At 51.0% G+C, this 25,543-nt stretch overlaps 12 protein-coding genes across 12 annotated transcripts; 7 read left to right on the top strand and 5 right to left on the bottom strand.

Moving 5' to 3' along the window:
* Positions 1–103: 103 nt before the first annotated feature.
* On the top strand, positions 104–1,798 carry F5J12DRAFT_807252 (S-adenosyl-L-methionine-dependent methyltransferase). Its single transcript, XM_051744656.1, has 8 exons — positions 104–291; positions 355–494; positions 561–632; positions 695–715; positions 804–891; positions 966–1,173; positions 1,235–1,276; positions 1,328–1,798. The coding sequence occupies exons 1-8, from the start codon at positions 142–144 to the stop codon at positions 1,537–1,539; spliced, it is 933 nt and encodes a 310-aa protein (XP_051603763.1). The 5' UTR covers positions 104–141; the 3' UTR covers positions 1,540–1,798.
* On the bottom strand, positions 1,791–4,666 carry F5J12DRAFT_807261 (polyadenylate binding protein). The gene is made up of 8 exons (XM_051744657.1): positions 4,604–4,666; positions 4,161–4,541; positions 4,028–4,104; positions 3,923–3,974; positions 3,773–3,866; positions 3,517–3,711; positions 2,262–3,469; positions 1,791–2,205 (listed from the first exon to the last, which is right to left on the bottom strand). The coding sequence occupies exons 2-8, from the start codon at positions 4,358–4,360 to the stop codon at positions 2,034–2,036; spliced, it is 1,998 nt and encodes a 665-aa protein (XP_051603764.1). The 5' UTR covers positions 4,361–4,541; positions 4,604–4,666; the 3' UTR covers positions 1,791–2,033.
* On the bottom strand, positions 4,667–6,049 carry F5J12DRAFT_807266 (scamp family-domain-containing protein). The gene is made up of 10 exons (XM_051744658.1): positions 6,014–6,049; positions 5,765–5,962; positions 5,531–5,714; positions 5,429–5,473; positions 5,350–5,374; positions 5,279–5,297; positions 5,171–5,219; positions 4,966–5,116; positions 4,870–4,911; positions 4,667–4,810 (listed from the first exon to the last, which is right to left on the bottom strand). The coding sequence occupies exons 1-10, from the start codon at positions 6,015–6,017 to the stop codon at positions 4,757–4,759; spliced, it is 771 nt and encodes a 256-aa protein (XP_051603765.1). The 5' UTR covers positions 6,018–6,049; the 3' UTR covers positions 4,667–4,756.
* Positions 6,050–6,159: 110 nt separating this feature from the next.
* On the top strand, positions 6,160–7,941 carry F5J12DRAFT_807280 (plant expansin). Its single transcript, XM_051744659.1, has 8 exons — positions 6,160–6,216; positions 6,291–6,462; positions 6,515–6,607; positions 6,667–6,748; positions 6,812–7,097; positions 7,152–7,231; positions 7,288–7,485; positions 7,540–7,941. Exons 2-8 carry the CDS (start codon positions 6,349–6,351, stop codon positions 7,557–7,559), a joined length of 873 nt encoding a protein of 290 aa, XP_051603766.1. The 5' UTR covers positions 6,160–6,216; positions 6,291–6,348; the 3' UTR covers positions 7,560–7,941.
* Positions 7,942–9,990, top strand: F5J12DRAFT_807288 (uncharacterized protein). The gene is made up of 7 exons (XM_051744660.1): positions 7,942–8,175; positions 8,226–8,280; positions 8,339–8,396; positions 8,581–8,833; positions 8,955–9,045; positions 9,074–9,180; positions 9,273–9,990. Exons 1-7 carry the CDS (start codon positions 8,124–8,126, stop codon positions 9,665–9,667), a joined length of 1,011 nt encoding a protein of 336 aa, XP_051603767.1. The 5' UTR covers positions 7,942–8,123; the 3' UTR covers positions 9,668–9,990.
* Positions 9,991–13,598: 3,608 nt separating this feature from the next.
* Positions 13,599–15,415, bottom strand: F5J12DRAFT_392853 (uncharacterized protein). Its single transcript, XM_051739200.1, has 8 exons — positions 15,063–15,415; positions 14,940–15,009; positions 14,748–14,886; positions 14,644–14,685; positions 14,528–14,588; positions 14,435–14,477; positions 14,053–14,387; positions 13,599–14,000 (listed from the first exon to the last, which is right to left on the bottom strand). The coding sequence occupies exons 1-8, from the start codon at positions 15,183–15,185 to the stop codon at positions 13,854–13,856; spliced, it is 960 nt and encodes a 319-aa protein (XP_051603768.1). The 5' UTR covers positions 15,186–15,415; the 3' UTR covers positions 13,599–13,853.
* Positions 15,416–15,434: 19 nt separating this feature from the next.
* Positions 15,435–16,568, bottom strand: F5J12DRAFT_807322 (uncharacterized protein). The gene is made up of 9 exons (XM_051744661.1): positions 16,435–16,568; positions 16,272–16,386; positions 16,158–16,180; positions 16,053–16,105; positions 15,984–15,999; positions 15,763–15,860; positions 15,637–15,714; positions 15,555–15,585; positions 15,435–15,506 (listed from the first exon to the last, which is right to left on the bottom strand). Exons 3-8 carry the CDS (start codon positions 16,169–16,171, stop codon positions 15,575–15,577), a joined length of 270 nt encoding a protein of 89 aa, XP_051603769.1. The 5' UTR covers positions 16,172–16,180; positions 16,272–16,386; positions 16,435–16,568; the 3' UTR covers positions 15,435–15,506; positions 15,555–15,574.
* A 384-nt stretch (positions 16,569–16,952) lies between these two features.
* Positions 16,953–18,458, top strand: F5J12DRAFT_807326 (ADK-domain-containing protein). Its single transcript, XM_051744662.1, has 6 exons — positions 16,953–17,370; positions 17,429–17,541; positions 17,661–17,908; positions 17,959–18,012; positions 18,062–18,103; positions 18,135–18,458. Exons 1-6 carry the CDS (start codon positions 17,090–17,092, stop codon positions 18,210–18,212), a joined length of 816 nt encoding a protein of 271 aa, XP_051603770.1. The 5' UTR covers positions 16,953–17,089; the 3' UTR covers positions 18,213–18,458.
* Position 18,459: 1 nt separating this feature from the next.
* F5J12DRAFT_807330 (ADK-domain-containing protein) lies at positions 18,460–20,199 on the top strand. The gene is made up of 5 exons (XM_051744663.1): positions 18,460–19,114; positions 19,170–19,278; positions 19,333–19,397; positions 19,455–19,647; positions 19,710–20,199. The coding sequence occupies exons 1-5, from the start codon at positions 18,840–18,842 to the stop codon at positions 19,938–19,940; spliced, it is 873 nt and encodes a 290-aa protein (XP_051603771.1). The 5' UTR covers positions 18,460–18,839; the 3' UTR covers positions 19,941–20,199.
* Positions 20,200–21,033: 834 nt separating this feature from the next.
* F5J12DRAFT_392783 (uncharacterized protein) lies at positions 21,034–21,821 on the top strand. Its single transcript, XM_051739199.1, has one exon. It carries the CDS (start codon positions 21,141–21,143, stop codon positions 21,624–21,626), a length of 486 nt encoding a protein of 161 aa, XP_051603772.1. The 5' UTR covers positions 21,034–21,140; the 3' UTR covers positions 21,627–21,821.
* A 195-nt stretch (positions 21,822–22,016) lies between these two features.
* On the bottom strand, positions 22,017–23,846 carry F5J12DRAFT_714283 (uncharacterized protein; the record flags this gene model as incomplete). The annotated part of the gene is made up of 8 exons (XM_051740881.1): positions 22,017–22,305; positions 22,357–22,500; positions 22,559–23,062; positions 23,180–23,277; positions 23,358–23,384; positions 23,437–23,532; positions 23,590–23,607; positions 23,673–23,846. 8 exons carry the CDS (start codon positions 23,844–23,846, stop codon positions 22,017–22,019), a joined length of 1,350 nt encoding a protein of 449 aa, XP_051603773.1.
* A 339-nt stretch (positions 23,847–24,185) lies between these two features.
* F5J12DRAFT_807346 (uncharacterized protein) lies at positions 24,186–25,382 on the top strand. The gene is made up of 4 exons (XM_051744664.1): positions 24,186–24,419; positions 24,533–24,751; positions 24,875–25,039; positions 25,081–25,382. The coding sequence occupies exons 1-4, from the start codon at positions 24,270–24,272 to the stop codon at positions 25,312–25,314; spliced, it is 768 nt and encodes a 255-aa protein (XP_051603774.1). The 5' UTR covers positions 24,186–24,269; the 3' UTR covers positions 25,315–25,382.
* Positions 25,383–25,543: the final 161 nt, after the last annotated feature.

Here is a 25,543-nt window from a genome sequence, read left to right on the forward strand (position 1 = left end):
CCCAAACCAAACGTTGCCGACACATGTCAACTGTTTTGCTTCTCGTCATCCCTTCCGATGGGAATTGGATTTTATATAAGACTGGGAACTCCCCGGTTCGTATATGACACTTGGTGGTACTTGTTTCTTCCGCGCTTGCTCATGCGACTCAACTACCCAGTCGTATTTCCCCTCAACCAGATCTCCTTCGTCGGCGAGGACGACTCCGAGTACTTCTGCCAACTCTATGGGAGACGGTTCAATGTTCTCAGCCAAACATACCCGCTCCCTGTTGACGAGGAAGAAGTCAGAGTATGTTCGTTCTCCTTGAAGCGTGGCGTTCCTTGACCCGACCCCTTCTCTTCCTCCCCTTAGCGGTCTGAGCTACACCACCGAATACTCAAGTTTCTCTTTAACGGAAAAAACTATGTTGGGCCGATGAAAGATGTGCTTGCCCCCAGGGAGGGCAAGGAACGTTGTCGCATCCTGGATCTCGGCACCGGAGGTGGTTTCTGGTAAGCCGACGCCAGCGCAACTCGTTCGGACCGTATACCTATTTACGTCTTCCTCACCAAAAACAGGGCAATTGACCTGGCAGACGAGTTTCCGACTGCAGAGGTGATTGGCGTCGACCTCGCCCCCATCCAACCACGGTACATATTCTCTTATTTCCTATGCTTCATCTCTCCACTCACCCAATTACTTATCTCTCCAGCGAAGTACCAGAGAATTGCACGTGCGTCTCGCCCCAACCTCGGCATTTTTTGCCCCCCGCCACCCATCACTCAATGCTAATAAAATGTCATGTTCGACCGATTTTGTAGTTTTGAGCTCTGCGACCTGGATCAGTTTTTTCTGCCTTACCCCAATGAACACTTCGACGTCATTCATGCAAGATTCATGCATACAGGAGTAAGGTTTCATTCTTAGGCGCCCTGTCCCGCGATATTCAAGGAAAGTTCACGAATTTGATCGTTGCCTGCTAGATATCGAACTTTCCCCGTTTTCTCAATGAGATCGCACGCATGCTACGACCTGGCGGATTGGTCATCCTAATCGAACCAGATCCCGAACCGATCGCAGATGGGAAAACGGCTACCGAGCTGACCCGATCCGGGCAGCCCTCCGGCATGCGAGGCTGGTTCGCTTTGTGGGAAGCCTACGCACAGTGCCTTCGTGACAAGGGAATTCGACGTCAAGGTGCCTGCGCAGCTTTCGACACTCCTTACGAACACGCGCGCTTTCGACAGGGTAGTCACCCAAGAAGGCAACATTCCCATAGGTTTCTGGCCAAAAGGTTAAGAATAAACTCAAACGCTGGGACACAGGGCGCTCACCTGTCACTTAGATCCTACCGCTCTTACCATCGGCCAACTGGCGTGGATGGATTACGATATCATGCTCCCGGCCCTTAAGCCCCTTTTCCTTTCAGCCGGCATGAAGGAGTGGGAGGCTAAGAAACTCATCGAAGAAGCTCATCAGGACCTCTACTATCCACTCGTTCGTCCATCCGCTCGACTCCACATTGTTCATGCTATCAAAAAGGCGACTTCTTTGTGACTGTTATTATCTTCACACTTTGCATCGGTTATTGGACAATTCAGGCTGCCAAAAAGAAAAAGAAAGTGTCATACCCCCTACCCGCACTCCTTGTACATCATCCATAATATTACCTCGCATTCTACCATGTCCTAGGGTTCATGTTTTCTGGTCACTATGTTCATGTATGTATAACTACCGCCCACTTACCATTTCACACATGTTAGCCTTGGATCTTACCTTCGTACGATGTTTGACTGGAAATCCGACTGATTCAAACCACATTTGAGATAGAAGCAGTTGTATCAACCTCCGTTCCTTTACTAGTACACAAAGGAACGACCACCACCAATACCCAGAATTCAACGGACACTCGGCGCAAAGGCAGAGGTCACGGATGACCAACCCTACTCTTGTTGCGAGAAAACGGTAAAAAGGAAGGGACGAGCAGCCAGCCGCTGCTCAAAAAGCACTACCCACTATCACCCACCGCCTCCGCCTCCTCCAGCAATCTTTCAAGCAGCAGCAGTAGTCATATCCTGCCCTTTGGCGAAATCGTTCAGGACATTGAGGGCTTCCGAAATCTTGGAATCCATAGCTTCATTCGAATCAAGCAGGTGCAAAAGCTCGGTATTGTCCATTTCCAGAAGCATACCGGTGATCTTCCCGGCCAGATCAGGATGCAAACTGTGGAGAGGGTAAGTGACACCAGCTAACCAACGGGTGTCGTGGTGTACACTCACGGAGCAATTCTCATGTAAATAACTTCGCCCAACATTTGCTTCTGTTCCATGGGCGATGCGTTAGCAAGAGTCGCGGCCGAGAGAGTGGGAACCTCAGGCTGGGGTGGAACAGGAGCAACCGCAGGGGGAGCATTGCGAGTCTGAGGGTTAAGTTTGTAAGGTTGTTGGTTGCGCGCGCCTGGCGCAGGAGCACCCGCCGGAGGTGGACGCGTACCAGCTGCACCGCTGGGAGGCGGGCCTGGGCGTGGAGAATTGTTGTTGGGTACGTTAGAGCGAGGCATGGGAGCTGTTGAATTGGTTGGAGATGAGCCGGGGCCACGAGCAACGGGAGGACGGGGAGGGCGAGGATACCCTTGCATACCGTATTGAGGGGGCGGTGCACCGTAGGGCATAGCCATACCTGGCACCTGTGCGCCACCGGGAGGATAGCGAGGACGAGGCGGCATCATACCAGGCTGGCCGTAACCCATCATGTTGCGACCTTGAGGATATCCGTTGGGACCGGGAGGATAATACATAGGGCCATTGATATACGCGCCGGGGATACCAGCAGCCGCAGCCTGTTGCATGCGGATCTGGTTACGCTGAGCAATCTGGCTCTCCAGTTGCTGTCGGCGGATTTCCCGGCGTTGCGCCAGAGAAACGTACAAAGGTTTCGAGCCAATCATCTTGTTGTTCATCTCGGCAACAGCCTTGGTAGCCTCATCTGGGGACGAGAAACAAACGAAACCGAAACCCTTGGACATGTTCTTCTCATCACGCATAACCTTGCAGCTCGTGATGGTACCAAACGGCTCGAACTCAGCACGAAGTTTGTCGTCATCGATGTCATCCTCCAGGTTCTTGATGTATAAATTGACACCAGCATATTTGCTAAGCCTCTCCATCTTCGCTTGCTCATAAGACTTGCGCAATTCCTCTTCGCGCTCAGCCTTCTTTTGCGCGCGAGCAACATAGAGATTCTTGCCATTCACTTCTTTGTCATGAAGATTTTCAACAGCCCTTTGGGCACCTTCATGACTCTCGAAGTTGACGAAACCGAATCCCTTGTTGTTGCCATGCTCGTCGAACTGGATGACAGCAGAAGTCACGTTGCCAAATTGTTGGAAGAGCGCCTCAAACTCCCCCGGAGTGACAGAAGAGTCAATATTCTTGACGTATACGTTGGTGAATTGAGCCCTCATCTCCTCCATTTTGGATTGGCGTTCCTGAGAAAGCGTCAGTTGGCCAGACAATAGGCGAGCGGAGTACAAACCTTGCGAGAGATGTGGTGGCCGACGTAAACTTTCTTGTCGTTGAGAAGCATTCCGTTGACAGCCTTGATGGCGGTGTCGGCGGCCTCGGCGGTCTCGTAATGAACGAAGCCATATCCCTTGGACCTGCCTTGTTCGTCGGTAGCGACCTTGCAAGACAACACGTTTCCAAAGGCAGCGAACGTGTCATGGAGAGCCTGTGCAATTGAAAAGGGTTAGCATATATCCCTTAACCCAGGTGAACGCAGTAAATCTTGCCTTGTTGTCGATCTGTTCATCAAGATTCTTGATGAAAATATTACCTTGGCCGGTCTTGCGCAAGACGGGATCACGCTGGGACCACATGATACGGCTGATTCACCGTAGTGAGATTGGTGCAAAGAACGGCAAACGGTTTGCGCCACTTACCAAGGACGATTCTTGATAAGGGAATAGTTAAGTTGTTCAAGGGCACGTTGGCCTGAATGGCAAAGTAAGCGGCGGTGCGACTGCTGATGTCATGACCGGACGTACCATCACCCGTATTCAAGTAATTGACGTACGCGTAGCCGAGGGAGCGACGAGTGACTGCATCGCGGCACACGCGAATGCTGAATGGACCACTCATCAGCAAACTGATTCAAGATATAGTCGACCAACTGCCCACCTGGCGACAGGGCCAATCATATTGAAAATCTCGAACAACATCGCCTCACTAACGGTGGGATCGAGCTCCCCGACGTAGAGAGAAGCGGAGGGAGAAGCCACCGAGTGCTGGGGAGCCGGATTGTAAGGGGCAGGTGCCGGAGCAGACACCGCGGCAGCGTCGGGTTGGACGATCGATGCAGCCTCAGGAGCGGAAGACATGTTTTTTTTTTCTGGGTTTGTGGGGTCGTTACTGCTTGAGTACTTTTTCTTTGACTAGGGAACGTGGATAAGCATGACCAAGCCGAATAGAGATCAACGAGACGAGACGGACACAAGAGGCGACTCTAGAACCGCTTTTTTGTTAAGTTTTTATATATTTTATGTTTTAGGGCTTTTCAGGCTGTAAAACGGTGGTGGTCAGTGCCGACGACGACGGCGATGAACAGGACGAGACACACAGACCAAGGTGGTGGTTGTAGAAAAGAGTGTGCTTAGAATGCTGAGATTGATACGTTATTTTGAAACCCCGACGGGCATTTGCCATTAATCATCAAAATTGTCTCAGACCGGGCATACATGAAGGGTACACGAGTGTAAAGACATAATAATCATCGATCATCCACGGGTAAAGTACGATTTGGCTCCGTGACTCGCCAGCTCTGCCTTGGCCTGAAATATGTAAGTGAGGTGGCGGGGGAAAGGTAGGGTCGCAACGATGATGTGCATACCTTGTCGACGGTGTGACCTGCTGTGTTGTGATGGTTCCATATCTGGATGAAAGGTTTAGTTGTTGTCAGACGTGACTGCGGGCTGGGACACCGTACCTGACGGTAGTAGTATGCTAACCCCAGGCCCTGCACTGACCAGCCGACGGTAGCGACCGTGCCAAGGATGCCCGCAGCCCAGTGGCCGGACGCATACATTTGAATGGTCTGAATGAGACCGGCTGAACCGGTACTGGGGATACCGATGACCCTGGTGGGGAGGCATGAGATGACCGCTCCGCTTCTGCGGGTCGCATATACGCACATGTAAATGCTGAAAAGCAGATGGAAACCGCAGAAGAAAAAGAAGATGTCTGGGAAGAAGATATATGAGTTGCGACGCGGCGACGGAAGCGATGAAAGAAGTGCGGACAGTAATACAAGGCCTGCTCCTACAAGCGGGGGTTAGCGGAAGTGAGTAGCGGAGGAGGGGAGCAGCACAACCTTCATGTAGCCATTGTATATTGGTCTGCGCGTGGAAAATGAGCGGGGCCGTGTGCTGAAGGTATGGAATGGGCCTCACCTATACCACAGCAGAAAGGAGAGGGGGGTAATTATTAGGAGGTAGCTGGTGGTGAGGGTGAGTTACACAAATGTCCGCGACGAGAGAGCGGAAATACGATACCCTATGCTACCGCCCAAGTCTTTTCCGCCGTCTGATGATCCTGCAACGAGGAGGAAGATGCATGCGATCATGTTTACGATCAAGGCTGCGAAGAGGGCGAGCCATAATTGGTAGAGACGGGTTATGAGGGGTCTCGAGGCTTCGGGGATTTCTTCAGGGATGGAATGAAATATCAGCGGGAAGACTAAAGGTCTTGTGAGCACGCGGAGAAGGACGGGGAAGAGAAGGACAGACATGGGGGCCAGTTGTTTCTGCCGTGTGTTCTGATGTGTTCTGCTCGCTGGTTGAGTTCCTGTTCGCGTCTCTCCAGGTCGCGCTCCCTTTGTTCGAGGTCACGCTGCCGTGCGGTCTTGTTCTGAGCGGGCGCGGGGTCGTCGAAGGGGTTTGCATCGAGCGAGTGGGTGGATGCGAATGGATTTTGGTTGTAGTCGGCTGGAGGGATGTCAGTGTTGACGCGTGCATGCCAGGACTGTGATGCCCTACCCATGGCGTAGTAGTGAGGGAGAGAGGCGAGGGGAATTGCCGTGGGAACGGAGAATAAAAAATATATAATAAATAATAATAATAAAATGATAATATTAGGATGACAAAGAGGGGGATTAAAGGGGAGGATCGCACAGACAATCGCCGTCTGCATCCCTTTTTTCTTCTCATTTCTTGACGTTTTCCTCGCCGTTTTCATTCCGGTAAGCTGGTGCCCAGCTCAGCCCCCTCACTTCCCCCTCTCCCGTACTCTGATTGACAATATTTAATCCCACAGCTCGGTCGGCCGTCGTTCTCTTCACCCCCCCTCCCTTCCCAACTTCCCTTCCTTCGCCATGTTCACCTCCATCTGCTCTCTTGCCTTTGTCTTTGCTGGCATCGCACAAGTCAATGCCCTTGTCGTTCCCCGCGCGACACCCCCGCAGGGCTGGGATACAAGTGCTCTTGAGGTGCTTGTCTTGTCTGTTGCCCACCTTGCCCGCCACTCACCTTAGCCGTTAGCCTTATGACACCTACCACTGCCGCTACCTAGCCGTAGGATGCCAGTACCAGCACGGTACCTCATTCTTCGACACGTGCTGCCATCCTCTGCAGGTATGCCATCCTCAGCACCTGACTGTCCTCCCTTCACTCACTTACTCAATACACATCAGGCTAATCAATCGGCCTCGTCCCTCCCCTCGGAATGTCAGCAGCCCTCTAACACAACTTGTAGCAATGGCGAACCCGTCACTGGTTCTGCTTCCCCCTCTGCTACTCCTACTGGCACTGATGATGGTTGTGGTGACGAAACACCAGCATCCAGTCCGGCTGTGAGCCCTACCGCTCAGCCTGCCACAGAGACTACTCCTACCGCTCAACCTGCCGGAGAAACCACCCCTACCCCTCAGCCTGCCGGAGAGACCACCCCTACCCCCACACCCACACCCACTTCTACCCCGTCTACGACTACCCCCACCCCCACTCCTACCCAGGCACCAGCCAATGCCCAGGGCAAGCCGACCACTACGACCAGTTCCACCGCACAGCCGGCGGCGACCTCTGGCAACTCAATGACTTCGAGTAGCCTGAACTACGGTGGATAGTGAGTGAATCGTTCCCGTATTCACATCGACAGTTGATCACGTGACTCCCGCAGCGCTACCTACTTCTACCAGAATGGCAATGCCGGCGCGTGTGGTCAAGTCCACTCCGACTCGGACTACATCTGTGCCATGGGTATGTGATCTCGCTACGCTCTCCTCGTTGTCTGATAGATCACAATCTTCCCCTAGACCAAGCTCTCTTTGGCGACTCTGGTAACGGTTCTCCCCTTTGCGGCATGCAAGTCCAGATCACCAACATAAACACCGGAGCGATGGTTACGGTGACTGTCGCTGATGACTGCCCCACTTGTGCCAATGCAAACTCTATCGATCTCTCCGTTGCTGCCTTCGAGGCCATCGCTTCTCTCTCAGAGGGGGAGGTAGCGAGTGAGTGCTCGATGCTTTGCGCCTATCATTTCGTTGGCTAACTGATGTTTTTAGTTGCCTGGCAATACGTCTAATGGAGCCCCATATCAAAATGATGTTTGAAACCAATTTTTCTGTCTTTTTTGTATTTTTTTTTTTGTTCATGGTAACAATGGCGGGGCTAGACCCCGTTGGAGGTGGGTAATCATCTTGACGATGGTGGCTTACACGAACATCCCTGGTGGCAATAGACCGTCGCTCACCACCTCCACTAGCAGCTCCTATTCTTTTTACATGTCCTATCAATTTCTCTATTCTTCTTATCGTCTATCTTGTCTTTGCACGCAGGCGCTCGTCCATACATGTTGATAGCTAGCTCTACATACTGTTATGGACCTCCGGGTCGTGTTGCTACATATAGAACGGCGCAGGGCGACATTAGCTTTACCATTCACGTATTACGAATAGAAACGCATGCTATTTTTTTAAATTCTCCGTCCGCAGCCCTTGAGAACAATGAAGCTAATGAAGCCGCAATTATGCACTTTACGGTGTGACGTAGCACGTACGGAATGTAAGGGTTCCCCTCGATACGACTTCTTTAACAACAAAATCAATCATTTTCATCATCACCGCCCAGTGTACAAGCCACGTTTCAAATGGAACCCCTTGTGCAAAAGATCCTTGTGGTCGGCGGTAATGGGTTTATTGGCAAGTTTTGGTCGCTTTATTCCATACGTTACCACGTTAATACCGAACAGGCTCTGCGGTATGCAGGGCGGCCCTCGCGAGGGGCATCCAGGTGACCAGTATCAGGTCAGTCTTGGTATTCTCCCAGACAGTGCGAACAACCCCTTCATTCAACCGCCCACAGCTCATCGGGAAGACCATACCGAACCCCAAAAGGCCATGCCCCTGCGTGGGTGTCAAAAGTATGCCGCACTGTTCTCTTCTCTTTGTCTTTTTTCTTCTTTGTTGTCTCATGGCTGTTCATTACTTCCTATATCGCATTCTTTTTTCCCCTCTTTGTTCGGACCTTGTAAAAGAGCTAACACTGATGACTCTAAACCGCGTGTTATTCCGTCACTACCGTTCCTCGAATTTCGCTTAACGCAGGTAGAGTGGCGAAAGGCAGATGCGCTCGTCCCGGAGACATATGCCGACCTCCTTCCGAACGTCGATAGCGTCGTGCACACCATCGGTATTCTTCTCGAAGACCGTAGTTACAAGGGTGCATTGACCCGTGGAGACATCCCGAAGCTCTTCGCGGCATTCTCAAATGGAAGAGATCGCGCGACGGATTCCTCGTTCGGACCTGCGAGTGGGGTTGCAGGGAAGGGCACCTACGAGGTCCTAAATCGAGATTCTGGTTTGTCCCCCGTCCCCATGCGGCCCTTCTGTTCTTTCGTGAAATTGACAGCACCCCAACATGTGTATGTGCATGCGACGCTTTCATCCGCCTTTATGACTCCTTTCCGTTCGGCCTGTAGCCCTTCGGGTATGCGAGACATTTGTAGCAAGCAAACCCGCCAACCACGACAAGGATAAGACCCCTGAATCCGCTCCGGTCCGCCCTTTCGTGTACATCTCGGCCGAGGACATATCCCAGCCCATCAGTTCCGGCACGCTACATTCAAACCAAGCACGAGGCAGAACAGCGGATAAGTCACCTTCTGCAAGATCACCCGAGGTTTCGTGCTGTATTCATCAGACCAAGTAAATTTTTTTCTCGCTTCCCTTTGTTCTGAGAAAATTGAGTGACGCTCGTATTCGTTTTTTCGTCTCCTTCCCCGTCTCCGACATATTAGGCCTCGTGTATCACGCTCACCAAAGACCATTGGTTTCTCCATTCGCCGCGCTGATCGATTTGTCAGCTTCCCTGCACGCCAGAATTCCGACAGGCGTTCCAACGCCGTCTTCGGTGCTGCGCATGCTTGGGTCAAAGTTCTCATCGACTTCTTCCTCCTCGAGGGAAGCGCACGAACACACAAGACCCGGTACTTCCCCGTCATCGTCATCGACCACGTTCCCAAATTCCGGATTGGCCACGACCCTGAACTCGATGGCCAATGCGCTTACCATACCCCCGATACACGTTGATCACGTGGCTGAGGCCATCTGTGTTGCACTCGACCCGCAGAGAACGGACGTGAAGGGGATTGTCGGGGTCAAAGAGATGAGGGAACTCATTGGGTGGTCTTAACCACTGGCGCAGGGATACAAAGAACATCACTGCGGGCGAAGCGCGCGTGCCATATAGTTTTTACTTCGCGATTTGATTTTTGTGGAGCAGGTATCGGGCCGATAGCACCCTCGGCAAAAATATATCTTTGCAATTTATTGGGAACGCGGGGTATACAGGGGTCGTGAGAGGTCGTGGAAGAGAGGAGGCGAATTATACTGTATTCCGATGCCTATAATTATTGCCGTGCATCGTGTTTTTGGCTCGGCTTACCCGCGAACATGAGAATGATGTTGCTTCCGACCAGAACGCCGCCGGTGTGCACGGAAGGCTCAACCGACAGGCAACTGAATTTCAGATTGTATGCATACACGCGAATTATGTACTACACGCCGTTCTTACACCCTGTGATGCACACTCCGGATTCTGGAATGCGCGTTCCGTTAGCCCCGTGGAGGTGCGGGCAGGCAAATTAATCAGTAACAGTTGTTTGTAACTTAACCCTGTTGCGCGGTCGGATATAGTATGAATAACATCCGCGCGGCATAGCACGACCGATCAGTCTTCTCGGGGGTTTCCCAAGGTAGCGTCAAGCGCAGGACTTGAAATCTTGCCCAACGAGCCACAGTCTAAGTCAACAAATTTGGAGATTGATTTTTTTTTTGAAACCACAAACTGCTGGAGATTCACTTTCTGTGTAGATTATGCTTATTTGTGGCCAATAGAAGGGTTTTGCACGAGCGGAATTTTGATAATTGTACAAACAAGTTTGGGAACAGCCAAAATTTTGGCAGTCCCCCCCAAAAAAAAAACCGCTAAAATTATGAAAAGTTCACCAATCGACTCCTTTTCACTAGTAGTGTATAATTTCGTCAAGGTAAACCCCACAAAAAGTCAGTAATTTAGTGAGTACTTCCCAAATATGGTAATGAAAAATTATGTCATCCACGCTAGTACCTGACCAGTGCGCGATGTCACAGCGTGTATTGATAACCACGACGACTCATCTGATAGTCCTACTCAGCCATCACTATGCATTGCCTTGAATAATTTTGTTATAGGTACATAATATACAATTGATACAATAATTTGCAGGCCATGAATCTATGAATAAGGCCTGCACCTGGTGGTCACCATAACTCAATGACAGTCCAGTGTAGGTCACATCCCTAGACATAATCTATGTACTTGAAAAATCCATATCTACACCACCCACTGCTGGATTTAAGGACTGAACCGCACTGTATGTGGCTATCCCCATCTCCAAAATCGATGTCCTAGGTACCACTCGTCCCGCCCAAAATTTTGGCGGGCCAAAAAAAATCGTGGGAAAAACTTCACCGCCTGAAGTGCGAACAAATTTGTCGACTTTGACTGTCCGCAACTGTACGTTTTGACAGTAGCAATGGCCGACCAAATTCCACCTTCGAATATTGATGATCGATGATCAAGACCCAGGTTATTGCTAGTGATACCATGGAAATTGGGTAGTCATATATTCATAAAGAGGTCGATTTGGTCACCACTTCCGTCAACGGGGAAGCGGAGCTGGAGCGAACGCGACTAACGACCGGATTGGGTAGTCGAACGCACGCATAGCATCAGTACTTACGGTAGAGATCAAAATGAATCACTACCAAGTTGAGGTATGCGCGTGCGGTCTAGGATATTTGGACGGAAGACTTCGAAATGAGACGACCCACACGCTAGTTCCGCACTGGTTTCCAAATGGTCAGATGACCAATGGTGCAATCTGGTGCGAAATGAGATCATCCTCACCGTCGGCGCGGTCCCAGTAGCATGGTCTCCCTAAGTATGTCAGGGTGGTACCAAAGCAGGATGGGCGGTTTGACCATTCCCTAACGACATTTCAAGTACTCCAAGTGCGTGGGGAGCATCAATGTCGACATCCAACCGGGGATCTGCGAGGATCGCAATCATGCCCAACGAAGTTCCCTGTTTCAGGCTGGATGCTGTCGCTGCATGTAGTGTATGTGTATGAAGTCAACCAGTGTGTCGTCGCAGGTGTCAATGTTCATAAAACTCCACCAATCAGTGCCTAATACACTTCGATCTCGGCTGTGAAAGCACAGGAGTGAGGCACGAGAGCAGCCAAACAGATTTGGAATGGCAGCGTATAACACATGTTTGTAATGGCTGGGCCGGAGCACCTTGGTCTCACGATTTTTTAAGTCCGCTTCTTCCCAAGGAGAAAGGTTCTGGAAGAGTCCATAGGGGCACCATCCGATGGCTGTATTGCAGAAGTGGTCGAGCTGTGGACACAGCATGGTCGCTTAGTATCCAACAGTGACCACAATGGTCACCGCTGCGTCGCGTGCAACGACTCAACAAGGAAGAAATTCGCTCTGCGTACTTTGTACGTGACGTAAAAAGAGCCAGGGGTTGATACAGTTGGCATGTTGGAAGTTCCAATGATTTTGGTCGGCGACAGCCCACGGATGTGCCCGATCTGCCGCAGCTTTTCTTGGAAACGCTGATACGCAGTTACATCCCTGGTTAGTCAACGTACATATGGAGAGAGTTTGGTCGAGGGACGGGTTTAGGAGCTTTCCGGCCTTGACAGGAAAAAGCATGCTGTGCAGGTGACATATTGCTCGACTGTGTTGTGCCTGGTTGGCTCGGTGCGAGTCCCGATGCGTCTGTAACCTCTCATGGTAAGGGGAAACGAAGTGAATGAAGGTGGAGCCCACAATACGGCTCCCAGAAATCATTACTATTGTATGCACGACCAGGGACGAACATACCTGCAACTTAGGCTTTTAACGGGATAGCTCGAGCTTAGACTGCTAGTCCTTACCGAGCACATACTCAATTGACTGCACCAAAAGTCGTGCACAGTTTCATCCCTGCACGGGTGGAACAAACGAACGTGCGAGGAAAAGAGCCACTATTTCATGCCAAACTCGACTTGGTGAGCAAAAGCGTGACCATACTGAGTGGGGTCCGCGCACCGTATCGGCTAGTCCTCGATAGCGTTCAGAAGTCTATGGTGTGCAGTAGAAACTGTGGAGACCAATGAGAGTCGTGTGATCCCCCTCGCTTCTTTTTCGTTGGAGTCGAGTCCAAGGAGCGATGACTATCATGACACAGCACGTCAGTGTTACCCGTCTTCAAACGACTTGAAGCGCGTTGGCTCAGGTGAGTCACTTTAGCCATGGGATCGCTCCGTTCGTACGCGACAAGACAGGACAAGATGCACGCTGAGTAGCGCATCTAATTGGCATCTGTTACAGGCATTGGACTACTAGTCACTCTGGACTCGCAGACCTCTTCAACTCATTTTTCGTGGCCAACAGTCAAACTACAGTTAGCGGGCCTTTGCACCACGACTTAACCAGCGTGATGCCTCCTGCACCCCGCTGATACGCGGTACTTCTGCAGCCTCCCGATTTTGCCTAACTCAGTTCTGTGGTCCGTAGCTGCAGCGTTGCTCAAGATGCCGTGCGCGTGAAGTGTTCGATTGGTCTGGACAGGCCCTATTGCAGGCTGCGACGGCATTCAGACATACTAATCTGGATACTGAATGGCACTACAAAGGGCCAGACTGCTGTTCGCCTAACTGTTAGACCAAAACCGAAGATATGCTCTTCAGTACGTCGGCAGTATGCACAGCGATTACCCAGGTAAGCTGGTGTGCTTGCAACACGTGCTGGATGGATATATCCATACTGGGCCATCCTATCAATAAATCGTATTCACTCGTTGCATCCAACTCGTGCTGACTCGTGACTTACCTGGCAGGCCTTTTTGTTTCAGTAAATGCGGGCTGTCATCCAGCACATGGCGAAGTAGTATTATGTAGGTGAGCTTGACACGTGTGTCTGGACGTTCATCGGCACCTTCCAGTCTCAAGATAGCAACAACGTGTGTACGGTCCCTCTTACTTTGTGTACTTTCGTCCTTCTTCCGTTGACCTCAAGTTTGGGCGATTCTTCTCGGTTCCAGAGTCCTAACTATGCATTTTCCGACTTCTATGTACACGTAGACAATTGAGTATGCTTGGTGCTGTTCACATGCCATTAGACAACTGCGCCACGCGCTATCTACATAAATAACTAATATCCTGTGAGAAACCACCCGCGGAACTACCTTTCACAGCTGCTTAGCATTGGGAGCACCTGAGACCGAGAGATTCGAAGTGAAACAGGACAGCAGGGAGTTAAGTACTAAAAAATAGACAGCCGACTTAAAGTTCTGGAGCACCAGTATAGCCGCCAGGATGCTGGCATTGAGAGGTATTTAAGCTTGACGGAAATGATGGATGTTGATGGCCATTGGAATAGAACGCTTGCATAGTCGGGGAGGTAGGGAACGTGTTAGGATTAGACGGGTCCTGGAAGACGGTATTTGAGTAACAGTATAACCGCAACGGCATAACAACTCGCATAGAGCAACGGTTGAGTGACAGTGGAAGTGAGTGGGCATGTGCTGCTGGCCACTCCGGGTGCTGTTCCGTCGCCCGTAGCATTGGATGGCGTTACTTGTTGACGGCGATGGAAGAAGAACCATCTTGCTAGAGCGGCGATGACTGCAAGTCCGACTGCACCACCAACTGCGCCTCCCACAATTGCGCCTGAATTGCTGGATTTCGGAGTACTTTGGAGTGAGATTAACGACGCGGAGGTGCTTGGTGCTGAAGTGAGAGAAGCAGCTAGGCTTGTAGAGGTGGAGATGGTGGAAGTAGTGGTTGCTGCTTCGGTGGCTGTCGATTCGGGGCTGTCTGGAGGACTATCAGTGTACCGAGAGCCCTGTTCGGAACCAACTCACCCCCGACTACTCGGGCAAGGGTGACATTGAAATCATCACTCGTCTATGACGGGTTAGAGAACGAGAGAAGAAAATATGGAACAAAGAACACACAATAACATTCTGATAAGCCCACTCTGGTATAGCCGTGCCGCTGGGAATGCTCTCTGGGTATCTGCACGACAGACGTGTTAGATAGGGAAACTCAGGCGAACTTATATGTTCCGCACCCAATGTAGATCGTCGAGCAATTGTCAGACCAGGAACTCCAGCTGCAATGCACAACGAGTGAATGTTATGCGCGATTGGAGAGTATGTAGCACGGAACTCTTACGTGATGTAGGTACGATTTTGACATATAGAGCAAGCACTCATAAGGGAGTATGTCACGGTGTTGCATTCGCAAGGATTTGCCTCATCGACAGAGGGGGCAGCGTAGTAAGTGTTAGGATTCAGCAAATAGACAGTATATTCTAAAGGAAAGAGATTCTGGGTTACATTCATGACACGTACAACAGGAACTTACGACCACCAGAGCAGACACTTTGCACGTAGGCAGCAATAAGACAGGGATTCTGACCCTTGCTATTGCCCATCTGCGTGCCAGTCGAATGACGTTGAGCGCAACGAAAAGGTGTCCAGTACGTACCCACTCGTATTGTGACAAACAGACAGCTGTCGTCTGCTGGGCAGTTGCCCTCAACAGATGTACAGAAAGTAATTCTGTCACCAGGATCACAAATGACGACCATCCAGGGTTGAAGGGCAACATGTTCACAATGGGATACAATCACCCTGTTTAGAAGTCAGTGGAGATAACGAAGAAGGCCTTCGCGCTGGCACTTTGAAATAAAGGCCAGTTTGGTCACTCGAGAGTTGCCAGGTGAGGGGAATGACCAATGCGAGACTGGTGTAACAGAGTCTGGACACCACGTGTTGTTGGTTATGGCGCACACGTGCTTCGATTCAGAGTCTTTTTGATTTTGTCTCTACGATCTGTGCTGCGTCGATACTGACCTCACACGTAGATGACATTCTGAGAATTGAAACGAATGTCGCTGCGGAGCTTCCATCTGAATAAAATATTTATTCACTACGGAAGGGAGTTTAGTTCTGCCGATTCAGTTACTTCGAGACTTGCGGTATGACTGTTCGCGTTGCTTAAGAACAAGCTGGTAAACAGGATCAGCTCCAGTTATACATCATATAAAAAAGGTCCTCACTTCCGTAATCCACATAGAAAGTTCCGGACTCAGCAACTGCACCCGTACTGTCTTGAACTACTAGGGCAATGGGGGTGTCTGGTAGACTGTGAGCATCAACCAATGGCGTGAAAGGGGGACACTCGCAATAAGAGACGGAAACAGTCCAATCGTACGAATCGCCAGTAAGCCCTGTTGCAAACCACTCATGGCCGGGGATCGGGGTAGTTCCCGCGATAAGATATCTGCGTAGGCTGTGTCATGCAGAGGAAAATGTCATGCGTCAATGCATCAAGGCTTACCCCTATAAGTGATATACGGTATATAAATTCCGTGATGGAAACCTGAAATTTGAGAGTCGAGTACGCACCAAGGAGAAGGGTCCTAATGTAGATTGTCAACAAACTGCAAAGGAAATGCTCTGAGGGTATACTCACCTACGCCTCCTGCCCATGTAATGAGCAATGGCTCGCAATAATAAGCGGCAGACCTGCGTGGGAGGTCAAATAAAAGGGTAGAGACCGGATATCAGGTACACATACGGGGTGTTGATCATGAGCGTTCCCTGGCCAAGAACGGCGGAGACCAGGCCAAGGAAGAGTGCAGATGCAGATAATTTCATCTCGTGCAGAGAAATCGGGGCTCTGTCTGCTTACTGCTCAGACATCCACGCCTAAATATGTTCCGCAACTGGCGATATTTATATTCCACAACAGCGCCAGTTCGGGCTTCCCGGCTGGCAGCACAGCGACGGGGCCCGGTGAGTAGCCGCTACGCACATTCGGGTTAGGTATGTAAATGAAACTGAAGAGCCCGTACCTCAACTGGTCACTTCAACGCCCAGGAAGCAGGAACGGCTGAACCGGAGCTGCAGTTGATCACGAGGGCCCCGGGATCTATGCCTGCAATCATGTATCACATGGCCAACCCGTCGGCGATATTGGCAAGGGCAGAATCTGCCAGATGCTGATATTCTGGAGGCGGGACATCAGCCATTTACCATAATGCGGATAGAGTCAGAATAGCATTCTTGCAGAAGGCTTCAAGTCATGGAGCCGACTTGCCCTTTCGCAAGTCGAGGAACGAGCGGCCAAGGCGAATGGAGGTTGAAGTACATATGTACCATGGTGGTTTAGATTTCGAACCATGTTCGTCTCTTCCCAATCTTCAGCATTAAATAAGGTCCCTGTGACGTTGCAGTGAATTTCAAAACGTTCGTGGTCTGTCAAATAGGGCTACACTCGCCGTCACTCCACCCCACACTCAGACTCCTCAGGCACATTCGTCGACATCACCGCCTCCGACCTTGGACTAGACCCGAGTGAGTCAGTGACCTAATGGCGCTAAGCGCTTATCTTTCAACTAATTTGTCAAACATCGCATGATTACTCGCTAACACATTTATGTAGGTGGGCAGTTGCGGATTTAAGACACCACCAGCTCTCTAGTCAGGTCCTCCTCCTAACGACCACTTATGCCCATCCTCCTTTCTGCTCTCCCATGCATAGGACTTGTTAATTCGACGTCCCAGAGAGCTCTACGATCCATAGCCCACACCGCTTCAGCGGCCAAGGCACTGCCGTTCTCTCTCCACAGGACGAGCCTAGGAAGCGATCATGAAGCCAAGGTGCTGCGCATGGTTATGTTTGGGAAGCCTGGCTCAGGCAAGGGGACTCTATCGTCGAGACTCGTGAAAAAGTACGATGTAATGTCTCTGTCCACCGGCGACCTTCTCCGTCAACATATAGCCGAGAGGTGAGCTATGGTCTTGCGTGTGCCATGCAACAAGTTTTTTGATAGGTGAGACATCCAGGACAGCTGTAGGGCGGCAAGCAGAAAGCATTGTTGCACAAGGCGGTTTGGTCCCTGATGAGATTATGCTCCAGGTGGTCACCATCAAGCTCGACGGACTGCGTAACAGGGTTGGTACTTGACGTGAATCCTCGCAGTGATTTGTGCCCGAGTAACGTTCCTCGTAGCACTGGATACTAGATGGTTTTCCTCGGACTCTCAACCAAGGGAAGCTTCTGGATACCCATTTACAGTGCGTGGCTTCAGTGAGACAGAAGTTGACGTGCAGTTTGACCAGAGCCATTACAGGGCACAAAATACCCCATTGAGCTTGGTGATAAACCTTGACGTCGCTGACGAGGTTATTCTGAGCAGGATATCAGATAGATGGGTGCACCTACCATCTGGGCGTGTATACAATATGTCGTATAATCGTCCGAAAGTTGATGGATTCGATGACGAGACGGGCGAACCTCTCACAAAGAGGCCGGACGATAATCCCGTGAGTGTGCATGGCGATGTACACGGTGAATCACTAACCCGGTTCTGCAGGAAATTTTCGCGCGTCGTCTGAAGCAATTCCATGAGTCGACATCCCCTTTGACTGTCATACTACGCTTCAAAACCCGTGTCCACACGGATGGTTACCTTACAGGGCAAGACCTCCGATGAGATTTGGCCGAAGCTCGAGGCAGTTGTTTCGCTCTTCTTTTCCGAACCTTCGGGAGCGTGCCGCAGCCCGGAGGCAACACAGTCTCGGTGACACATTTATGACGGGGGAGGAAGCTTGGTCAACAAAGGTGTGAACGACTGGTAGAGGGTGAACCTCCGGATTGGTGGCTATGTCCTTCAATAACTTTGTGTTCTGACTATTGTTAGCCACCATTGTTTGATTTGATGCCCGGACCTGTACTTGTACAACATACGTTCCATCAAGCTAATATATAAAGTACAACAATGAGCGTCAACGGACTTGCCCAAGCGAGCAAACCTTGAGCTTGAGGCACAGCCTGTTATGTGGTATGGAGCATTTGGTCTCAGGATCTTATAAGACCCGGGGATCCGGTGCACGCGTTTGTTGAACGTTGACACTGGGGCACGACTCGACCGCAGTGTTATTCTCGAAAGAGCTCATCGACGGGCGGAAACCTTGTGCGTTTATACCCTGACGGAACTAAAAGAAGCGGTCTTTGACCAGGTGGCTCTGCCACAACCACCGAGTGGGCAGTCGCAATTCATCCGCTGGGCCACCCGCCTCTTGTGTCGTTTTGGTATCATTCCACATAGACATGCGTTAGCCGCACCACCTTGAAACACCCTCATTTCGCGAAGGTCGTTCTCGATTTTAAAAACGCTTTACATAAATAACTCGCTCGGCCCCTCTTCACCCTATATTTTGCGACTCCTTTAATTCTATACCTCCCTCCCACACGATGTCTTTCTCCCTCGTCAAGTCTGTTGCGCGACATCACTGCCGCACCTGGGTGCGGTCGGTGAGCAATGTGGTGGGGACTACGCAGACACTGCCAATTTACATGAACCTCCCTGGAGCGGAAGGGACACCAAGAGACGCCAACCCCTCTTTGCGAATGCTGATTTTTGGAAAGCCTTGTGCTGGCAAAGGTACACTCGCTTCGAAACTGACCGACAAATACGACATATATTCTGTTTCTACTGGCGATCTTCTCCGCAAACACATATTGGAAAGGTGGGGGATCTGCAATGCTTATCATAGATAATGCGGTTGTTGATACGTTGATCAGGACCGATATCGGAAAGGAGGCAGAAGAGATAGTCGCAAGCGGTGGCCTCCTACCCGATGAGCTCGTGCTCGATCTCGTCGCGCAGGAACTCGACACACTCAGAAACAAGGCACGTTGTGAACCAACTTGCCACGCGAGTAAAGAGACTCACTTGCCACCGCAGAATTGGATTCTCGATGGCTTCCCTCGAACGCAACGTCAAGGCAGACTTCTAGATAACTACTTGGGGTGAGCAAATCTATAGCAATCCAATTCCCAACACGATACTGAACCAAGAATTCGCAGAAAACGCAATCTCCCAGTCAGCCTCGTCGTAAATGTCGATATCCGGGACGACGTCATTCTGGACTGGATAGCCGATCGATGGGTTCACATCCCTTCCGGCCGCGTTTATAGCACATCATACAACCCTCCCAAAGTTCCAGGATATGATGATGTGACAGGAGAACCCTTAACAAAGCGGCCCGATGACACTCCCGTGCGTAGAAGTGTAATTTCCATTCGAACGTGGACGATGCTCACGTGGGTCTGTGATAACAGGAGATATTTTCTCGACGGTTAGACCACTATTATGCGCAAACGTCGCCACTGCTCTACTACTACGCATCCCGCTCACCCCATGCCACTCGTTTGCTAAACTTGGATGGCGATGTAAACCTGTTGTGGCCCACGCTCGACAGTGTCGTTCGTGAATCCTTCCTTACAGTTCGTGAACGTCCACCGACCCGCGCACGATTGCCGGGACAGATGCAAGTTAGATCGTCGCTTTAGCATTCATCCTAGAATTTGGAGCTGGCTTAGCTTTGACAATGTCGTGCACAAGACCCTGCATCATCATCATTTCTTGGACCGTGCTCGGCATTCTGTATATAGACTATCGACTACACACCACTCGCACTTCTTCCTATGACTTTGCCCTTAATGCATATATTAACGCGACGCTCATGTACAACGGTATGTAAATAGATGCGTTACTTGTAGAGAAGTGTTTATGACTATTCGAATAGGACTTTAGGATTCTCTTCTGCATCTTCGTTCTAAAATGCCTCAGTCGATGTTCATTGGATACTTGCATGGGTAAACTAATTCTGTGGTGGGGCCTGTCGTTATGATCCATCCGTCGTCGATTCATCTCGCCATAGCCCACCACGATGCTTCAGGTATTGGCATGCGCCGATTCACCTCGGTATCAATGAGCTCTTGCTAATGTATTTTTCTCTAGCAGACTGCATGCGGTACGCTTATCCTGGGCGCTCTGCCACGGCTGCCAAAGAGTGACCGGTGACCGTGTGACCATCCAGTTGGCTCCATTGGAATTATTCGCGCGATGCGCGGAGACAATTAACAAAACACGTCCCAGGATCCCGTCCTAGGCTACTTGCTCATCGGCGATCGGCTCGGGAAAGGACTCTGCCTCCATATGAACAGGTACGGTAACCAATCTTCTAGACTTTTTCAGGTCTGGTCATGAGCGACGGAAACCTGACCCTGCCCAGTCCTATGGCGTATCTTGAGCATGCGGATCCGACGACCGCAGCTCTGAGGGGATGGATCGAGGACCTGTTACGTTGCTGCATACGCTTGGCGCAAATCTTGAATCTAAAGGTTTGGTCGCAACTTTGCACGACACAAAACCGTAAGGCCATAGTTGGCGGCGTTCATGTCGAAACCCGTAGCGCACTAGCTTTTTTTTTGCCTAGCTCTGTCGACTTGTCCCAATTTCGCCGACATCCTTGGCGTTTCAGCATTTATCTCTAGAGAGTTCCATCCGATGGTTTCTCATTACTTTATTGTCTCTAGCGGCTTCATTTAGCTGCGCCGACCCGAGCGACTCGCAGCGTCAATGAACTAGTCTGTTACATCTCCGGACCTGCCTGTGCCGCGGACTTGCTCTTCACCGGAAGCCTTAACGCGAAGTACTGTCAACACAGGCGACCATACTCTAGCCGCTCTTTTGCGACACGATGGTGTATGGTTGTTCCTCACTATACGGTCGACAACATCGAAGAAGAAAAAAATCTGCTGAGATACACCCCTTCTGTCTCGCGCCGTCAGAGTGGTCGCGTTCCAGTCCGCGTCATGCTTTGCTGCAAGGCAGTGAAGGCCACCTTCTGGCTGGAACTTGGCATTCTTGCAGCACTATTTCCAACCTCAGGCACAGGGCTAGCAGCTGCCTACGACCTCCGCATCTACCACAATCCTAGGGTTCAAGTATCCGAGAGCAAGACAAAGGCACGGCCTCGAGATGCAGACAGGGGATGCCGAAATCACAAGATACAGTACACTTGCTCGTATTGCATAATGTCGGACCAGCAGAAACTAGCATCTAGTACCGCAAAAAAATTCAGTGAGGGAAAGAAACAGTTGTGCATTATGAGCAAGTGTACTGGTCATGCATTCACCCTTGACGGTGGCCTATCAATGCAAATCATAGAGCATTTCATTTATTTCGTGTAAAAAAACAGCCAAGGGCGCATATCAACTCCAGTACCTACTACTCGTCGACATAAGACGGAAAATGAAAACTCTTGTGGATACAGTCAGGAGAGGAAGGGAGAAAAAGATAGAAAACAGAGAAATGGCTAGGGAAAACACTATTTTTCAACTCTGCACAACACACGGAGGGTGCAAGGAGGAGCATGAATGGAGAAATCAACTAGCGAAACAGTGAAAGCAGAACATTGATATCAATACGCCTCGATGGTGATCTAAGGTATGAACCGCAGTGAAAGAAGAATATAAAAAAGCCAACATGGTGTGGAGTATCGTACCTGTGGAAGCAAGCGAGGAAAGAAGAACGTGAAAATGAGCTAGCAGTCCAGCTGCATGATGGGAGTTTTTTATCGTTCAAGTGATTTCCCAGATCGAAGTTTCCAGGACACGGAACAACGATGTATCCTTCGAGTTCTCAGACCATCCAACGATCTCTCTCCAGTTGTGCGTATTGGCCTCCTTTTCGCCAGCCCCCGCAAACAATCCAATGTCATCATCGGAGATGCCGCGGAAGATGAGGAAGAGGCGAGTGAAGACGCAAGGATCAGCGGTCACAGAGATGTCGATGGCATTGGCGATCTTGGTTGGAGAAAGGAAACGGTAAGCGATATTTCTGTGAGCCGAGAATGCATGAAGATTGTTACTGTAAAGGGGGGTTAGGGCCCAGACGACGTCAAGAGTGAAGGGGGCATACTTGATAAAGTTAGTTCGTGCGTGCAGGGACATTCCAAGTTGATCCAACACATTCATTAGGTGAGTGATGAAATCACGGAAAGGCATCGCGAAACCGTTTCGAGGGGCGATAAACTCGTTGGGGTCTACCATCGCGGGGTCCGGACTAGAGTTACCGAGTCAATTTCGAAAGGAAAGACTAGAAAGCAAAAGAAAACCCCTACAGGGCCTCGTAGTATAATGACGTCACGACCATTTCGCTTTCGAAATGTTCCAATGCGCCACCAGGATGCACTCGTAGGAAGTACTTGTGTTTGTGGTCGCCTACATTCTCGGCGGGGGGCCACGCCATCGAAAGATTCCAGAGTGGGTTTACAGTAAGAATAACATCACAATATTGCTGAGCGGGTGCGAGAAGGACGAGGTGACACTTGGCGGGGGAAGGGCGTGAAGCGCTGGCCAGCTTGCTCATAACTTTTGAGTCGAACATGAACTCGGGGGTGATATCTGGATTATTCATTCGGGTCCCAGTAAAGTCGACGGAATGGTTGTTGTCCGCGTGGACGATCACGAGTTTTCCCCAGAACAAGCCGTCGACCACGGTGCCGTCCTCCATGCGGGCCATGTCTACATCGTCCGCAGAGGCAACTGTTGTTTCCAGAGCAATTTGTTGTCCTGGAACGAGTTCCAGATTAAAAGTGGCCGGCATCTCTGTGACTGGCGGGGGGCTGTGTTGTGGCGCATGAGTAGAGACAGGAAAACACGTGTGACCACACTCACGGAGGTGTGCTGAGGATGACATCTCAGTACGCTCATAAGGCCAAGAGTCAAGCGAGCGCACTCACGGAGGTTCATCCGGCGGTGGCGGAGCGTCGCTGACGATCTCCACCCTTAGGCCCTGTACACCCATTATCGCAATTTGATAGGAATCTTCGCCAGTCAGCTACATGTGTTTCAGAATCACGCGACAGCAACGTGGGATCAGTGTCCGACTCTCGAAGATGGAAATCACAAATTACGCACGTAGATGTATGGCCCTGAAACCAGCCGCTGTGTCGTGACGTCAGGGAGTTGATTATCAGCGGCAAACTGAGATACTTACGGAGGCATGTAGCGATGCGAATTCGGTGGGCACTCGGAGACTGAAGATAGCATCAGGGGGTGGTTTTGCCCAGTCTCGGGCTACGGCCTCCAAGTCCTAAGTGGATATGGGGCAGGTCAGGACGGGAGACAGGACCTGGAGCAGGTTACTGACATTGTAAGTCGGAGGGAGCTAGATAGACACCACGAAGGTTTAGACGCGCTGGGGTGGATGGGCAGAGGGAAACGGCTACTGACAACTCTGACTGTTTCCATATCGTCGTAGGCGAGGGTAAGAAGGCGCTGTCTGGCGAGAGCCATTTGTGACTGCCTGTCGCGGTATTCGCTGTCCTTGTCGCTCTTTTTGCCCTTGAATTTACCCCAGAATGACTGGGAAGGTAAGCTGGCACTTGTTGATCTACGAGGAAACATGAGAAAGTCAGAAGAGCGAAGAGAAAGGCTTGGCAAGCGTATAAAACATACGCAGGCGAGAGGAGCATGGCCGGGAGAGTAAATAATCGGATGGGAGGGAATGAAGAGAGAGGATGACAGATGGCGAGGAGTCATCGGCCTTGAAAAAGGTCAGCCACATAAACACGAGGCAGTCCAACCCTACGACGAGATCAGACGCCCAGGTGCAGGATTTTTTTGGGCTGTAAGACCTGGATCTTAGACTAGGCTTTTCTGGAGCCCTGTATTAGTGATTATCTCCGCAGTATGTGTGAGCCCTTGACCCGTCGTTGTCGTCGTCTGTCGTGGACTAGTCACTACTGGGATGGACTGTCAGATCTGTAATCTCCACGTGGCAACTCACTGACGACACCACCAAGTTGACCTCGGGCGTCGACCTTGAACATGTTGCTGCGCTCGGTTCTGCAGCCAGCGACCCGGCGACTGTCGTTGCAGAGGACGTTTGTCTCCACCGTCTTACTGTCCCGCACATGGGAGAACGAAACCGTCGTAGCCCTTCGCAAGGAGGCCAAACTGCGCGGTCTCTCGACGTGCGTCTTCTCCCTCCCCCTCTCGGATTATTATTCCACCGCTAAGTCTCATCCACAGGAAGGGCAACAAGCCTACTCTCATCGCACGCTTACAAGAATACGAAGAAATCAGAGCAGGCCCCACCTCCACAAAATCCCTCTTCGCCGGGCCGTGACGTTCCCGGGGCATCACGGAAGGTGTCGTCCCGCGCAACACCAGCGTCAGACCCAGCATCCCCACCCCCTCCTCAAGCAGTCCCGTCCTCCGAACAACATAAACCGTCCGTGTCAGCAGAATTCTTCGCTTTCAAAATGCCAGATTCAGCCCGCCCCACCCCTCCATCATCCGCACAAGTCGTGAGTATCTTCTGTTGGTATCTGCATTACCGCTCGTCGAGTGCAGGCCGCCAGTCTGCCGCGTTTCGGCGTCGTGTTACCTCGTTCCTATCATGATTTGACTTCTGACCGAATACGCCCTAGCCCTACCTTCCCGATTTCTGGGATTCAGCCAAACTCAACTCCACGGTCACGGAATCTGAACCTGAACCCCCGAAACTTCACGTCGTCGGTGGCGCAGCAACCCACCACGATGGTGGACCGACTTACCTTCTCGAAAAGCACTCGGAAGCTGACACAGTCCAATCTGTCGCTTGATGTCGCAGATAAGGTTATCGTCATCAAATCAGGTAACCTGCAGGAGGTTTTCGCCGATCCTGGGCATTCCAACCACCATGCGGTTGCGCCCCGTGGCGGATACCACTGTAGTTGAGCCGCCCATCCAGACACGATCGTTGAACCGTGAAGAGGTGACGGGACTGTATGCCTTACTCGGTATCCTTGTTGGGTCGTGGGCTCTCGGGGGGATTCTAAGCCCTCGACCGACGGTGGAGGATGAGTCCGTAGCTGTAGAAGAGCATTAGATTTATTTATAGTCTTTTAGTCATGCAAGAATCTATTCTGCGTGTGAACGAACTTATCACTGCGCCCCCACATGCACCTCGCCACGATGCAGCTACTACCACAGGGGTGTCGGACGGTTTATTCGAGCGTTGCATGTCTCAGCGAGGCGTCAACATCTGGTGGGTCCCAATGACCTCATTTCCAATCTTCGCCCGATAATCTACACCGACACCCAAACACCTCCAAAAC

Source organism: Pisolithus orientalis, assembly GCF_024613125.1.
Source record: "Pisolithus orientalis strain OTSU chromosome Unknown F5J12scaffold_4, whole genome shotgun sequence".
Lineage (NCBI taxonomy): Eukaryota > Fungi > Basidiomycota > Agaricomycetes > Boletales > Pisolithaceae > Pisolithus > Pisolithus orientalis.

What these genes read in the sequence shown, in the direction of transcription:
- F5J12DRAFT_807252 (XM_051744656.1), top strand. Translation starts at nt 142, where the DNA reads ATGCGACTCAACTACCCAGTCGTATTTCCCCTCAACCAGATCTCCTTC. An exon ending in CAAGATTCATGCATACAGGA is followed by an intron (nt 892 to 965) that starts GTAAGGTTTCAT and finishes GTTGCCTGCTAG; the next exon opens with ATATCGAACTTTCCCCGTTT. An exon ending in CATAGGTTTCTGGCCAAAAG is followed by an intron (nt 1,277 to 1,327) that starts GTTAAGAATAAA and finishes CCTGTCACTTAG; the next exon opens with ATCCTACCGCTCTTACCATC.
- F5J12DRAFT_807261 (XM_051744657.1), bottom strand. Translation starts at nt 4,360, where the DNA reads ATGTCTTCCGCTCCTGAGGCTGCATCGATCGTCCAACCCGACGCTGCC. An exon ending in TTACTTGAATACGGGTGATG is followed by an intron (nt 3,975 to 4,027) that starts GTACGTCCGGTC and finishes TTTGCCATTCAG; the next exon opens with GCCAACGTGCCCTTGAACAA. An exon ending in GCCACCACATCTCTCGCAAG is followed by an intron (nt 3,470 to 3,516) that starts GTTTGTACTCCG and finishes ACGCTTTCTCAG; the next exon opens with GAACGCCAATCCAAAATGGA.
- F5J12DRAFT_807266 (XM_051744658.1), bottom strand. An exon ending in TCCTTTCTGCTGTGGTATAG is followed by an intron (nt 5,375 to 5,428) that starts GTGAGGCCCATT and finishes TTCCACGCGCAG; the next exon opens with ACCAATATACAATGGCTACA. An exon ending in TAGCATACTACTACCGTCAG is followed by an intron (nt 4,912 to 4,965) that starts GTACGGTGTCCC and finishes CCTTTCATCCAG; the next exon opens with ATATGGAACCATCACAACAC.
- F5J12DRAFT_807280 (XM_051744659.1), top strand. Translation starts at nt 6,349, where the DNA reads ATGTTCACCTCCATCTGCTCTCTTGCCTTTGTCTTTGCTGGCATCGCA. An exon ending in GGGATACAAGTGCTCTTGAG is followed by an intron (nt 6,463 to 6,514) that starts GTGCTTGTCTTG and finishes CTTAGCCGTTAG; the next exon opens with CCTTATGACACCTACCACTG. An exon ending in CTCAGAGGGGGAGGTAGCGA is followed by an intron (nt 7,486 to 7,539) that starts GTGAGTGCTCGA and finishes TGATGTTTTTAG; the next exon opens with TTGCCTGGCAATACGTCTAA.
- F5J12DRAFT_807288 (XM_051744660.1), top strand. Translation starts at nt 8,124, where the DNA reads ATGGAACCCCTTGTGCAAAAGATCCTTGTGGTCGGCGGTAATGGGTTT. An exon ending in ATCCAGGTGACCAGTATCAG is followed by an intron (nt 8,281 to 8,338) that starts GTCAGTCTTGGT and finishes AACCGCCCACAG; the next exon opens with CTCATCGGGAAGACCATACC. An exon ending in TGCTGTATTCATCAGACCAA is followed by an intron (nt 9,181 to 9,272) that starts GTAAATTTTTTT and finishes CCGACATATTAG; the next exon opens with GCCTCGTGTATCACGCTCAC.
- F5J12DRAFT_392853 (XM_051739200.1), bottom strand. Translation starts at nt 15,185, where the DNA reads ATGTTGCCCTTCAACCCTGGATGGTCGTCATTTGTGATCCTGGTGACA. An exon ending in CAAAATCGTACCTACATCAC is followed by an intron (nt 14,686 to 14,747) that starts GTAAGAGTTCCG and finishes TGTGCATTGCAG; the next exon opens with CTGGAGTTCCTGGTCTGACA. An exon ending in GGGCTTATCAGAATGTTATT is followed by an intron (nt 14,478 to 14,527) that starts GTGTGTTCTTTG and finishes AACCCGTCATAG; the next exon opens with ACGAGTGATGATTTCAATGT.
- F5J12DRAFT_807322 (XM_051744661.1), bottom strand. An exon ending in GACTGTTTCCGTCTCTTATT is followed by an intron (nt 15,715 to 15,762) that starts GCGAGTGTCCCC and finishes ACAGTCTACCAG; the next exon opens with ACACCCCCATTGCCCTAGTA.
- F5J12DRAFT_807326 (XM_051744662.1), top strand. Translation starts at nt 17,090, where the DNA reads ATGCCCATCCTCCTTTCTGCTCTCCCATGCATAGGACTTGTTAATTCG. An exon ending in AGTCGACATCCCCTTTGACT is followed by an intron (nt 18,013 to 18,061) that starts GTCATACTACGC and finishes GTTACCTTACAG; the next exon opens with GGCAAGACCTCCGATGAGAT. An exon ending in GGCCGAAGCTCGAGGCAGTT is followed by an intron (nt 18,104 to 18,134) that starts GTTTCGCTCTTC and finishes AACCTTCGGGAG; the next exon opens with CGTGCCGCAGCCCGGAGGCA.
- F5J12DRAFT_807330 (XM_051744663.1), top strand. Translation starts at nt 18,840, where the DNA reads ATGTCTTTCTCCCTCGTCAAGTCTGTTGCGCGACATCACTGCCGCACC. An exon ending in CTTCTAGATAACTACTTGGG is followed by an intron (nt 19,398 to 19,454) that starts GTGAGCAAATCT and finishes AAGAATTCGCAG; the next exon opens with AAAACGCAATCTCCCAGTCA. An exon ending in AGCGGCCCGATGACACTCCC is followed by an intron (nt 19,648 to 19,709) that starts GTGCGTAGAAGT and finishes CTGTGATAACAG; the next exon opens with GAGATATTTTCTCGACGGTT.
- F5J12DRAFT_392783 (XM_051739199.1), top strand. Translation starts at nt 21,141, where the DNA reads ATGGTTGTTCCTCACTATACGGTCGACAACATCGAAGAAGAAAAAAAT.
- F5J12DRAFT_807346 (XM_051744664.1), top strand. Translation starts at nt 24,270, where the DNA reads ATGTTGCTGCGCTCGGTTCTGCAGCCAGCGACCCGGCGACTGTCGTTG. An exon ending in CTCCATCATCCGCACAAGTC is followed by an intron (nt 24,752 to 24,874) that starts GTGAGTATCTTC and finishes AATACGCCCTAG; the next exon opens with CCCTACCTTCCCGATTTCTG. An exon ending in AAGCTGACACAGTCCAATCT is followed by an intron (nt 25,040 to 25,080) that starts GTCGCTTGATGT and finishes TCATCAAATCAG; the next exon opens with GTAACCTGCAGGAGGTTTTC.